The 13681-nt window shown below is 40.5% G+C and overlaps 1 protein-coding gene across 1 annotated transcript; it reads right to left on the bottom strand.

Moving 5' to 3' along the window:
- Positions 1-257: 257 nt before the first annotated feature.
- cog3 (component of oligomeric golgi complex 3) lies at positions 258-13427 on the bottom strand. The gene is made up of 23 exons (XM_008275659.1): positions 13222-13427; positions 12790-12936; positions 12415-12476; positions 11504-11669; positions 10891-10965; positions 10459-10551; positions 9229-9354; positions 9049-9129; positions 8885-8928; positions 8646-8772; positions 7902-7993; positions 7467-7606; positions 6594-6754; positions 4808-4916; positions 4577-4695; positions 4410-4499; positions 3690-3810; positions 3320-3408; positions 3043-3177; positions 2511-2586; positions 2250-2377; positions 1465-1563; positions 258-1292 (listed from the first exon to the last, which is right to left on the bottom strand). Exons 1-23 carry the CDS (start codon positions 13405-13407, stop codon positions 1263-1265), a joined length of 2496 nt encoding a protein of 831 aa, XP_008273881.1. The 5' UTR covers positions 13408-13427; the 3' UTR covers positions 258-1262.
- Positions 13428-13681: the final 254 nt, after the last annotated feature.

Raw genomic sequence — 13681 nt, 5'->3', positions numbered from 1 at the left:
ATCCAGTCCCTCATCACCTATCAAAAGACTGTCAGTCGACGGAAGGTCAAGCCCCAGCAAAGCCTCATCTCACAGATGGAAAGACGGCAGCTGCCAGTGAAACGGCAACGGTCTGCCAAGAAGACCCCCTAAAGCCGATGATGTCCTTGAATGGCAGTTTCTCATTTGTTTGAAGCGACTAGAAAGAACTGCAGCGTTCCCTGAATTTGAATTTAATGACAAAGTGCTTTTTTTTTTTCCCAGAAATAACACCATGGAGCATTATTAACCAGTTTTAATCAGAATGTCCATAAATAGTATTACTGTACACATCATTTTACATGGGACACACCAACGCAAACGTCACAATGACAAGTGTCCTGTTGCTCTGTGAGGACCACTAGGAAACACACCCACCAATCATGTACAGAGCAAATGTTTTTTCAACCTAGTTGTATAAAAGAAAGAAAGTATAAAACAGAATATTTCATCGTTTTGTTTTGTTTTTTTTGTTCTTTTTACACATTTACAACAAAAACATTCGCAAGGAGGTGGTTGATGAAAAACAATTAAGAAAACAGCTGTGGGGATGTTGCTATGATTAGAGGGGAAGAAACCTGTTGGACCTGAAGCACTTGTAGCACAGGTTGGGTTCTATTGTTACAAAGCCTTTTAAAATAGAGGAATAAAATATTTTTTGCAGCATTTATCTTGTCATCCTTCCAAAAGCCATTAAGAGAACCTGGGCATCTGCACGCCAGCCCCCTTCCCTTCCTGGCTATTAGCTACCTGGCTGATGAGCAACTGTTCAGTGGCTCTATCTGTGCACCTAAAGTGCCCTTGTCTGAACACCCCACCCCCCCGCTTAGTGTGCAAAGTCTTTTTATGTAAGCAATTTGTTGTTAAGAGAGACGCAGCTGCGATCCACCCTTTTCAAAAATGGATTTCTCCTACATGAAAGCAACCCCAACCCACTTTTAATTTTAATCAAACAAAAGGATCAACTCAGTACCCCAAAAAGTTAACTCTCCAACTCCCGGTTTGTTACAGACCTCAAGATAAATACCTCAGCCTCTTCAGTTACTCGAGCCTCAGTTAAGAAAATCTTTGGCCTTGTGCAGAATTATTATGCCTTCACATCAGCACTCCCGGTCCAGCATGCAGCTCGGGTGAAGCTTTCTGGTCATCTTGCCTCCTCAACCTCGCAGCTCCTGGTCACGGCTGGAGCTGCAGCATCACATTTGCTATCCAGGGGGTGTCCACCAGCACCGCTACACCGCACATTACTTATTCACAGACAGCAGTAGGTTAATCTGAAAGAGAGCCGTGAAAAATGATAAGTGCTGGCCGTGCCTTTGCTGATATACAGTGTGTTATTTAATGTGTCTTGACTGAAGTTGCTCTCAGCAGTTTTGGATGCTGCCAGCAGTATTATTACAACTACGCCAGGTGCCTTTAGGCTGTGCTAATCCCACAGTACTGTACCTGCTCCATAGATGGACATGCAATGATTTGAAGGTCCTCTCCGCTGTATTCCTCCTGAAGCAAGGCGTGCAGTCTTTGGAATACCTGCTGGATGTTATTCTGTGGAAAAAGCCATCGTATTACTGAGTGCTGGGAGGAAATTAATACTACATTTCCATCTGGCCTATGTCCTCTCACTATCTTGTTTCCATGTCAACCACAGAATGTTGTTTCTCTCATTCAGCCTCACCTGGCACCTTGATGAAAAGTACACAGGCAGCACTGAGATTTCTCTATTAGGGTTCAATCACACTGACAATTTATAGCTAAAGGCGCAATCGCCAAGCCAAACTTAAGCAAGAGTCCCACCCCCTCCACCACCAAGAGAAGAAACACAGAATTGTTTTCTGCATCCCTCCAAAAAAATCACTAACGGGCCTATTACGACAGTATCGAACCTTCACAGATGAATAATTGTGTGTAATGAAAGGGATCTGATGCTTTGAGAGGTTTGTGTATACGATAACATCAGCAGACACCTCAGTACAAAAGAGCTGTGAGCTGATCTATAAGGAAAAGCGACATAAACATGCTTGAGTTCGACTCTTCAGGGATACCAGTGAATAGGCTTTAATTTATGTTATTTAAAATCATACATGATTGGACCTAGAAGTGGATTGACATGGTATTCCTTGCTTTGTAAATACTATATGAAAGGATTCTTGGATTCCTTGAGCTTTAACAATGACTTAAAAAGGAACTGACTCAAGCAGCACGAGCTATACCCTAGCTTTTCTGCCACCCACCCGGACAGGCTTGAAAAGGATGAACTCTGTGTCTCTATTGGCTAAGTACAAGGACATGCTCTGTAAAGTGCTTGGCAGCTTGCTCTTCATCACCCGGTAGGTAGCCATCACTATATCGTTGATCTTTGCTGAAAAGAGAAAAAAAAAAAAAATGTAGTGAGAAAAAAAAAAAAAAACATTGACATGCCCTCTAGCATTTTCTATACGGGTTTTGATGAATTACAGTGTGATGCTCACGGTGTTTCCTGAGACAAATCTTACCTGGCTGTGCCCAAGGTTGCTGAGACAGACTATATGTGGGGCCACCTTGAATAGCCATAGTTTTAAGAGCTGAAACCTGAGTGCAGACACAGCCAAAAACATTGCAATTTGAAAAGACTTAATTTGTGTTAGTTCCGGTAAACCACGCAAACAAGCACGAGAAGCAGCGCTGCCAGTTCAGCTAATTCAATTCTGACTTGAATTAGAGTAGTATTTACATAAATAATAGTAAAAGAAAAAAACCTGAGTGAGGCAGAAAGAAAAGACAGCAGAATCGGTGTATTGAAAGGACACAGAAATGAAATGACACACACGAACACCTAGCGTCTGAATTAGATATCCTCCATGAAAAACAGACATTTTATCTTGTCAGTTAAGCACCAAGACCTTCAGTGATCAGTGAATAAGCAAATGATTTTTTTTTTTTTCAGAAAGGTTTTTAAAAAAAAAAGCTAAAAGCTGAAAAAAAAAATGAAGGTCAGGATGAGCTGTCGCTGCCTGAGGCCAAGTCTGCCTTCGCTCTAACAGTTACCTTGGTGAGAAACTCCTCAAGGTTCCCCACAAAGATCTGAGTCTGCTGCTGGATAAACTGCTCACAGCTGAACTTCAGGTGCCGGTCCACATCCTTCTTAGAGTCAATGTAGTGCTCCTTTATCTCTGGTGTTCCCTGGGGGCCACGGAGAAAAAGGCTTTAGCACTATCAAGTGGCGTTTCCCTTAGGCAGGGTGCTATCAAAGTACTTAAAGTGTATGGCATGTTTAGCAAAAAAAAAAAAAAAAATGGTGAAGGAAAAAAAAAAAAAACACTACCTCCAACAGGAATTCAAGTATGGCGTTGTGACTGTTAAGTCGGAAGAATTTGGGAACAGCCTTAGGGTTCAGGATTTTGAAGGCAGCATCTTAAAACAAAGCAGAGATTTAATCTGGGCTCCTGTAGAATTAGAGTGCCCTCTAGTGCTACAAATTTAATATGTCCTTGACTGAGATGAGGGTGATAGAGAGAGCGAATCTGCCCTGTGAGCCATCGGTAATGTACATTATGGTGTTGGATTACAATTTCCACATTAATTGTTGCCACCGGTGCATGTGATAGGCACAAGTTGCTTAATGAGCATGAAAATGTAATGACTGGCTTTATGGAGCTGAACGCCAATGTTCCCTCTACCTTTAATTATCTTACCTCGCGTTTTTTTCAGGTCCAGTGAGATTTCCTTGATGGCAAAATCGGTGTGAAATGGGGCAATCTGTTCACGCATTATCAGCAGGTGCTTGATCAGGAAAAGTTGCCCATCTATTTGTGTCTACGGAAAGTGAAAGCACACTGTTAAATCCACACTGCAGGCTGCCAACACAAAAGGGCATCTGCTGACGATCCAAACTACAGAGAACATAAAAAGCACAAGCTCGGTGACGATAAGGGAATATGTCTAATTAATAACCGTTGATTAACCATAGCTGGAAAGGGACGTATTACTGTGACAAATACGGCAGCTCGAGTCATTTATTGCTCAGCTAGCAACTAAAACATTGGAAAAAGACATCATCAACAAGAGGTGGCAATACATCCTCGGAGATTGATGCCGCTGCTTTAATTTGAAGTGTTAGGTTAAAACGGGCCAGTTACCACAGATATTGACAGCAAATTTGAAGGTGTGAGAAGCTCATAAATAAAGGATGCTCTACTGAACACTATGTGGAGCATAATAAGGCATCCATTAAAATTAACTTTAAATGACATCCCATCTGCTTTCGTTAAGGATCTTGTAGCCTGAACGAACGTTTCTCTAAGAGGGAGCTGACCTTATTTACTGTACACTAAGCTATTTTGATCATAATAAAAATTTCAAAAAGTTCCGCCGCAACACAAAACCACACTCTGCGCTCAACCATGCGTGCCAACCTTGTTTTTAAGGATGATATCAGAAGCTTTAAGCAGGGACTGGATGCAGGCAGATAAGGCTTCTTGAGATAAACCCTGGAAGACTGCTCTCTGGAAAAACACCAAGAGTTGGGGTAAGAAAACAGACGGAGAAGAAAACGCCAAGACAAAGGAAATTGAAGACTCACGTCTATGCATCTGTAGAGCTTGGACAGACAAACCAGTGTTCGTCTGACGGTGGGGTACCACATGCCGTGCAAGTCAGCAGGAGAGACAGTTGTCTGTAGACGAGATGCTTCAACACTGCCTGTATTTATTGAACATAGGAGGAGAGGGAGCCATCAGGCAAATGACAATAAGACTTGTGGAAAAAATTAATTAATTAAAAAAGGCAAGTGTCACAATCTGGAAACACAGACCAGCATTACTGTTTCTTCTACCATCAGGATCCTCAAGCTGTACATCAGAAAATATGGACTCTTGTGACATCTGCTTCATTTGCTCTTCCTTCAAGCTTTGTGCAATTCTCTATTCATGACAAGAGAAGTAAAAGGCAAGAGTTGGTAAAGGGAAAATTATGACATTCTAAAAAGGCATGTTTTCTTTTTTTCTTTTTTTGCTTCCAAAAGAGGCCTAAAAGGTTTTGAAGGTTAATTAACATTAAATTACTCGCAAAAGACGTTTGTACGTAGACAGAAAGTCAAATAAACATCAAAGAAATATTTAGAACATCAAGGAGATTTGGTATTAAGAAAAAAGGGTATAACGCGTGGAGAAGCTTTTAAAGAAGCAAGTTAGCACTCGGTAGCATATTTACCAAATTTGTGCAGATATTCACAAGAACAAAAACCATCCAGTTTTGCACAATACAGTTTTATATGTTGCGACAATTTACGGAGCTGCTGTGACGTGAACATCAGACATTCCAAAGAGACAGACAAAAATAAATTGGCTGCACAATCAGGGTGGTTTTGAGGAAATTCCATGCATGCAACATTTGAAGAGTTTTAAAATAGGGGTCGAGACTCAGAGGCACATTTCACAACATGTGCAGACATTCACAAGAACAAACACCTTCTGAGGCTTAAAGTGACACCTAATAAGACATCAAGTCTTTTTAACGGCAGACAGTTAGCAAATCTGTGATTGAAAACATTTCGGTGGGAGCTTGTGAGGGCATTTTTATTTTTGACATCTTAAAGCTAAAACTACTCAACCGTCATAGAAACTATATCTATAAATGACTTGCCGTTTGGGAAATTATATATATAATCAAAGTCTGAATATTTATATAATGATCTGTCTACCATGAGTGAAGATGTAGTTCTTGATTGATGGGTACAAAAAACAAGAAAAGAAAACAATTTGTAAATAAGGAATTATGTCAATAAAGTAAATAAGCTGTAAAACACTTTAACATTAACAGGTGTCTACCTTGATTGAATGGGACTTCAAAGAGCAGTTATTTTTTATGAACAGTAAGACCAACAACATATCAAAAGAGGGAGTGAACCAAACATGGAAACTTTGTAAACCTCCTACTCATGAACATAATCTATGATTTACAATTTTTGTTTTTCATAACTAGGGAGAGTCATTTTACAGTTTATTTTATTGACATCAATACTAATTCACAAATTGTTGTCTTTTTTTTGTTTTTTCACAAATCAATCAACAACTAAATCATCAATCAAGGTAGACTTACAGTGTTTCACAGTTAATTTACTTTATTGATATAATTCCTTATTTACAAATTGCTTTCTTTTTTTTTTTTTACCCATCAATCAACAACTAAGTCTTTAATCATGGCAGACTAATGGTGTTCATATTGTTGTTCCACTTTTATGACTTCAGTAACTTTTTTCAAATTGTAATTGATTCATTTGTTCATATTTTTGACAATTTCTATCAACAACTTCATTTTCAGTTATCCTGGTAGGATCGGACATTCTACTGGCAGAGACTCTTATCTCCTATCGCAGTCTGTATCATGACATATATATTGACAGTTTATGAAAATATTAATTATCTGTCTTTCTAGTTACATCCAAGTTGCAGCAGCTACTTATTTATTAGCGGGTACTTGCACAGGGACGAGTATGTAGCATGAAACAGTGCTGCATATCACAGCAGTTAATTGTCAATAATGAACAATAATGATACCAAAAAGAAACAACTAGCTACCTTTCAACATAGAGTCCTTACCTCCATCATCTCCAGTTTCTCAGGGTAGGCCAGATCCCCTGGTGCTGGGTTGTAGCCTATAATGTCAGTCTGGATGTAAATGTGAGTCCTGTAGACCAGCCTCTCCTGAACATCCTCCAGCATCTGCTTCACCACGGCATCAAAGGCCCCCAGCTGAGCAGCTACAGAAGAAAAAAAAAAAGCACATGAAGGACAGTTTAAAGTTTAAGCTTGTACATATATGATATGAATATGGAATGTGGTGAGCGACTGATGGGAAATCAGATGAATTCAGAAACTGCAACATGGAAACATGCTCAAGCTTCAAAGAACATACATTAGCTTTGCTTTTTCCATAAGTACACACTTTGACTGGAGGTCGTCTTCTCGGAAAGTAAAAGTTCACTACAAGCTTTAATAGCATATCTAATTTGTCATTTTGGATAAAATTAAAGAGTTGTGGTTTCTTTAAACTAGAGGGCCCAAACACAAAGTCATTTTTGACCGAACCAGTCCAAATGTTCTGTTTTCGTTGGCAAAAAAGGCCGAATATCGAATGGTAATTAATTCTGAAAATGTCTGGCTGTGTGATATACAGCATTTTCCACTGACTAAACTAGCCACTGTTCAAACAACAGATGTGCTTTTGAATGTCTTTATTTTTAGCTCAATCTGTAAACTTTGTACGTTATGAGGAAGCATGTCAATTTCAGTCATAAAGTCGAAATAATTGATTCTGAGAAATAATTCTTTGGCGCAAAAAAAAAGACGGAAATGGCGTCCAAACCAATACATAGCACTGCATCAGTCTCCAACAACACTGGTGCAGCTGCATCCCAGTGACTCAATTCTAACCTTTACGAAGCTTTGAAGAAAGTTAAATCTCTGACCTACCATTGTTATGAACGTGGTCTTCAAGCATCTCATTCTTGAGGATGCTGCAGAGCTCAGACAGGGTTTCCAGATGGATGATGTGGATTATCAGAGGCCGGAGGACATCATACAGCGACAAACATAACTTCTCTAGCAGCTCACTGTCAGAGATCAAAAACTATTTCATTGCTTTGTACCGCTGAGAAAAGTCTAAAATTACACTTTCAGTTCGAGTTCCAAGTTTTCTTCAAGTTACAGGAAAAGGAATCGAGGTGAAGACTTAAAAAATGTGCTGTGTGAATTGCTTTTTCAAACACCAAACATAACAACCTGAAATGGCTGTTGAACGTTTGAAGACGCCTTAAACAAACATGCAGCCTGCACACGTGTTGATAGGTGGCGGTTCTGCTCTGTGTGTTTAATGACTGTGCTTCCACTGAGCTGGGTGCTACTCACTCTAGTTTAGGTGTAGGTTTGGAGAAGAACTCATTGTACAGCTGGTGCTCATCCTGACACACATGGACCATAAAGGCACAGCCACTGCGAACCTGTACAAATACACATAATGATCACACGCTGCAGTGCCTGCAAATGCTCTGGCTCCGTCTCCAACAAACAAACTCTCCCACAAAAATTGGTGCAGGCACCTACTGTATTACAGCAATCATTAACAAGATGCATAACCTTTCCAGACTAATTAAAAGAAAGATATGGACAGGTGGTGCGGCCGTTAAGATGTTCCATTGCATGAAATTCTGACCTTTAATTATAGCATCCCCATTAAGCCAATTATCAAAGAGTTTAAAACGGCCCAACAGCGTCGTCTGGAGCAGGTTTGTCTGAAGTATCACATGAGAATCAAAAGATTTTCCCGGTAATAATGTGGCCAAACTTTAGGTCACAACACAGAAGAAAGAGCTCAATAATCCACAGCTTTATAGATGAGGTATGACTGAGGGTATACTAACAACAACCAGTCTCTCCACAGCAATTCACTTGCGAATAAAATGGGAGAAACCTCCAGACGCCTGCTGTGCACAATCTCAGGTCATGCTCATTTATCATGTGCACAGCTTTGTGTCTCTTCCAAACACTGCAGAAAATATCCCCGAGGGCTCACGCTGTCCATTCTATGCAAGCTCAAATGTCACCTTAGTATATCGAAAGGGCAATTCCAGCTTTGAACTAGTCGAGCCTTACCAGAGCGCAGTGGTCTTTGCTGTTTTGGTTGGTCAAGTCAGTAATGGTGGATGTAATGCAGGGACTGAGGAGCTGCTCCCTCTGGTCAAGATAGCACTGATGGATTTCATCTAGGAGCTGATGGTATCTGCTCGCATCAGTATAAAGAAAGATGAGTTAATTTAGCACAAGAGTGAGGGGAAAAAAAGGAATAACAAAAAGGGGTTAATGCAGTGGCTTCGCTGTAGAGAAGTGCTCACTCTGGAATCTTCTCTGCTCGCTGTTCTATCTGCTCAATCAGTGACTGATGAGGAAAAAAAAGGAAAAGACAAGGGGATTTTTATTAATGAGGATTATCTATGCAAAATAATGTGACGCATTAATTCAGTAGGTGATAAACAAAGCAAAACAAAAACATACTCACTCTAACTTTAGGTGCAGCTGCTCTAAACTTGACATAGTAAAGTGTGAAGGCATTGTCTGCATTTGTCAAGCCCAATGGATCCTGTGGGAGGAAAAAAAGAAGTCAAGTATCGACGTCGGTCTAGACACTTACAGCGTGTCTCTTTTCATAGTTGGAGGAGGAACTGCGGCGTTTTCTTACCCTTTTCGTTAACTGGCTCGTGAGGTTCTGCATAGTGTTTACGATGTGGATCTTCATGAAGTGCATAGCTTTAGAGAGGCATTGTTTAAACTTGGCCAAATAGACCGGATAGTCCTTGAAATTGGGCTGTGATGAAGAGATAAGTGTTAGAGACAATACAGCCAGGCATAGGTTATACTACACAGTTCACAAAGGCTAATTCTGGTAGATTTCAACGCGGCGTACTTCACGTTAATGAGGCTGTTGTGTTATTATTGTGGCTTGAAATGTCATGCCAGCTTCGCACTCTTCGCCTCCGTTGTGGAGATTCAGGGAAGCGATGTTTAGCAAGGGGCAATTAGCAGGAGCACCCTACAGCTTTCCAAAGAAAGCTCATTTTTACACAAATCAATTTACACATTTGTTTTACAGCCTGAGTAAAAGTAAACACTGCATTTAGCTGCACATTTTTCTAACTGTAGCATTCGGTCCGGCTTTTTCTTCCAGATGATTTTGGGGGAGGTGAAATATCATCTCCAGGACAGCAACGTTTATCAAAGCTGCAGGTTTATTAGTTGTAGTTCCACCTCTGAGGTTATTGGAGATTGGAGATTTTCTGGCATCATCAGATCCTGCTCTCTGTAGAGTTGGCAGCAGAGCAGTGAGGGCAGGAACACCACCATTTTCCTGAGGTATGCTGTTTGTCAGGATGTCCTGTTGTCTTTCTGCCTCCTTCTCCGCAGTGAAAGTCAACGTCACATGTGTCAAAAAGCCCAACATTCACAGATAAACATGCCGATGATTAGGTCGGCCTGCATGTATCCCCAGACGGAGATCCCAAAAGCACAAAATATCCATTTGTAGAAGCTAAATTTTGTGTTAAACTTAAAGTCAATCATTTAAAATGATTGATGTCAAAATCATTTTGGATAAGCTGCAGGAAGCTAAACTGCACCACTCGACACCATTTACAAATAGCTTTGTGCGGCTCCTCATTTCCCTGAATCTCTACAACAGAGGTGAAGAGTGCAAGGTTAGCGTGGCACTTAGAGCCACAATGGCCTCATTATTACGAACACACCAGGTTGAAATAAACCAAAACTCTCATTTAAGTTGTTACGAGTCAGCATTTTGGTTTGAACTTTCAATTGGGAGCAAAAAATGATTAAAATGAAAAAAAAAAAACACAAAAGGCTAGCAAACTGGGCATAAATATGCTTTTTGCTTTTAAACTTGCTAAGAGCTACTTACATGTGACGAAACGTATTCAATGCAGTCATCCAGCTTCGACAGCATCGGTATAAAACCTTCACTATTTACAGACAAGGTTGGCGAGTTCAATTTCTGCAGAGACAAAGAAAAAGTTTCGTTTGAAGTAAGTCTAAAAAGAAAAAGTTGTCCAGAAGCACTCGATATTTTCAATCCAAACATTTTTTTTCCAAGTCAGCACTGTAACAAGCTTGATGCTTTAGTTTTTGAATCAAAAAAAAGGTTTTCTTCTTATTTCTTTTGGTATCTTTTGGGTTTTTTCCACATATTTATTTCAATCATGATGCAAAGCTGGCATCAAGGCTCTTCCGAATAATGTTTGTTTTTTATTATTATTATATGTAATTAACCAATTAACTGACATTATTTGTTTTTCTTTTTTCCAGGATGTAGACAACAGGAAAAGCAGCTTACCGTGTTTATGTTTTCTAACTCATTAAAATACGACAGTTTCTGCTGAATGCTCTCCGCCAGGTCAACGAGCTCTGACTGTGAAGAAAGAAAACGACACAGTTAAAATAATATGACAGCTGAATTTCAGTTCAGGTACCTGAAATAATTAAATCTTAATTCATTTATATACATGGCCGGCCAACTGCAAGAGTTGAGAAAAAACAACAACAAAAAAACAAGAAAAACATGCAGTAAAAATAAGATATTTAATACGCCACAGAAAGAAAGAACAGAGGACTGAAGAATGTTTGGTAGCAACTTAATATTGGGCCAAGCTTTTGTCTGATTCACAGTGTTCTGAACTTGATAGCACACGGCCTTTGTAGTCATCTGCTTTGACTCCTTCCATTGTTACCACAGTTTATTTTAGCCCATTTTTTTTTAGTTTTGATGCATCAACTAATTCTGTTTCTGTTTTTTAGAGCAACATCCATGTTCATAAATACTTTGTTCATAGTATTTTGTGGACTTGCAAGGAAAAAAATACTCTAAATTACATTACAATTACCACATTTCCCACTGATAAATGATCTGCTTATCATGTCAATAAAGTTTCATTTCACAGACGTCTCACCTGTTCTTTAAGAAGCTGTTCACAGGCCTCATGCAGGGCGCCGGTCTTGTCAGACACAAACAGGTACTGTTTCTGAAGGGAGTCCAAATGCTCGAGAGCTGCAGTGACATCTTTCAGAATGGCGTCGCATTGTTCCTGGTAGCAGTTTAATTCGAATCTGGTTTTCCTAAAAGGGAAAGCAAACAGATTATGTCTTTGCTCCCCACCAGACAAAATGATGAAGTGAAGCTGCCTACTGATTTGCATAGCAATTTCACAGCGAAGCATTCATCTATGTTGTCACACTGAACATAAACCTGTTGATGTACTGTTCTCTGTAGGATGACACTTTCTAGCAATTTGAATTTAAGTGTGCACTATAGAATGGGAAATCACTTTCCATCACCCGTCAACGGTAAACCACCTGCTGTGACGTCGCTGTCTGAGCACGTGTTCAACAATTTAGAGGGAAAGTTTAGCCAATAAAAACCAGCACAGCATTTCTATCCTATGCTTTTTTAGTTACATTGCTGTACTCTGTGAAAGAAATTGCTCAATTTACTGAGACAGTTGTGTCCACATTCCAATGCAAAAAGGTTTTCCATCATCTCAGGCATATTAATTACCATCTATAACTAACAAACAAATCGAAAACAGATTCACTTGCAATTTCTTTTTACTTCATTTATTTAAACTGTGGATCAAATCTGAGATATGGGCAGAGAATCAGAGGTCTAAAACCTGACAGTGGAGTGTGAGATGAACAAGCATTTTACATGAAAGCACGATGTGTTTACTGTCTAACTGGTTTGTTTCTAATTTACCATTTTCAAAACTTTATTCTAGGCCTGACCTCCTCCAAACAAGCACCAGATCAATACACACAGCATGACACCACAGACTGAGGAAAAGCACTGGTAAGATCTAAGCACCTGTATTTTGCGCTCTCATCCTGGTCCATATTTGCCTGCAACTTGGCAAACCAGGCAAAAAACTGCAACACAAATCGGCATTAAATTACAACCATGCATCAGAAAGAATGAGCTTTAACGGTCAAGTGTGTGCATGCAAAGAATCTGACACACATGCATTTAAAAAAGAAAGGAAATGAGTGTAAAACTACTCTGTGCAGAAACAGCTATATGTAAGAGGGCATGTTTAAGATGAACCACATGTTTAGTACATATTGTGCAGACTCTGATGATAGGAACTGATGCAAGTACTGAGTCAGTACACATCACAGTTATAGTGTGGTGTAGTGGATCTTACTGGCTACAGAACTGTGTAATGCCAACAACCACAGTCACCTGCTGTGCAGTCTCTATCCTGTCGTTTTCCATATCAAGCATCTGGAAACCTTTGAGCAGGACGTCCTCTGTTGATGCAGGCACAGTCGCTGTGAACGGGGACTGCAATGACCGTGATGACAGGCTGCACAAGTCCTCTATAGGCAACTGAGAAAACAAAACAGGACTCCTTATTTACATGCAGGCTAAACAAGCCTTCATTTAAAGCTAACTAGCTGGGGAGCTAGGCGTAGCGTCGCACAAATGCAAGCCTGCCAGACAGCCTTTTAACCGGTATTCCGTGATAAAATCATTTATATGTAATTTCCACATAGCGGAATGATGAATTAAGTCCAAACAGGCGGTCTACACATTCAGTTAACCTTAGCTGCGCTTCAAAAGTAAGTTAGCAGCAGTGCTAGCTAGCTAGCTGACAGCGGGGTCCCAGCTCACCTCTGAGGGCACAGACAGCGTTTCAGCCGCAGCTCGGATCTCCAGGACGGAGTCCATTTGTTTCTCCGTGAGGGGAGCCGTGGCATCGGTGCGGCGATCCCACAGCGACAGTTTCTCCCGGGTTTCCTTATCAGTGAGGTCCAGGAGGGACTGATCCGTGGACGCCATCGTTACTTTGGACAACATCAACGTCAGCAGCAACACGCAGCTACTTCCTGTTCCGGGAGCGTGGGCGGGGCTTAGAGAGTCCCGCTGCACTCAGCGTGCACTTAAAGGTCCCGTAAGGTGACAAAGCCATCGTCTTGTGTTTTGTGGGTGTCATAGACTTGTGGGTGTGAATCAAAAGCTGTGAAGATATGAAGGCGATAAATTCTGCCGCCACCATTAGATAACCACCAGCTTCAGAAGCCAGTAAGTGCTACATACTGCCACAAACTCATGGTTGTCCAGCTCTTATTTG

Source organism: Stegastes partitus, unplaced genomic scaffold, assembly GCF_000690725.1.
Source record: "Stegastes partitus isolate 25-593 unplaced genomic scaffold, Stegastes_partitus-1.0.2 Scaffold56, whole genome shotgun sequence".
Lineage (NCBI taxonomy): Eukaryota > Metazoa > Chordata > Actinopteri > Pomacentridae > Stegastes > Stegastes partitus.
This window is presented reverse-complemented; position numbering and strand designations above follow the sequence as displayed.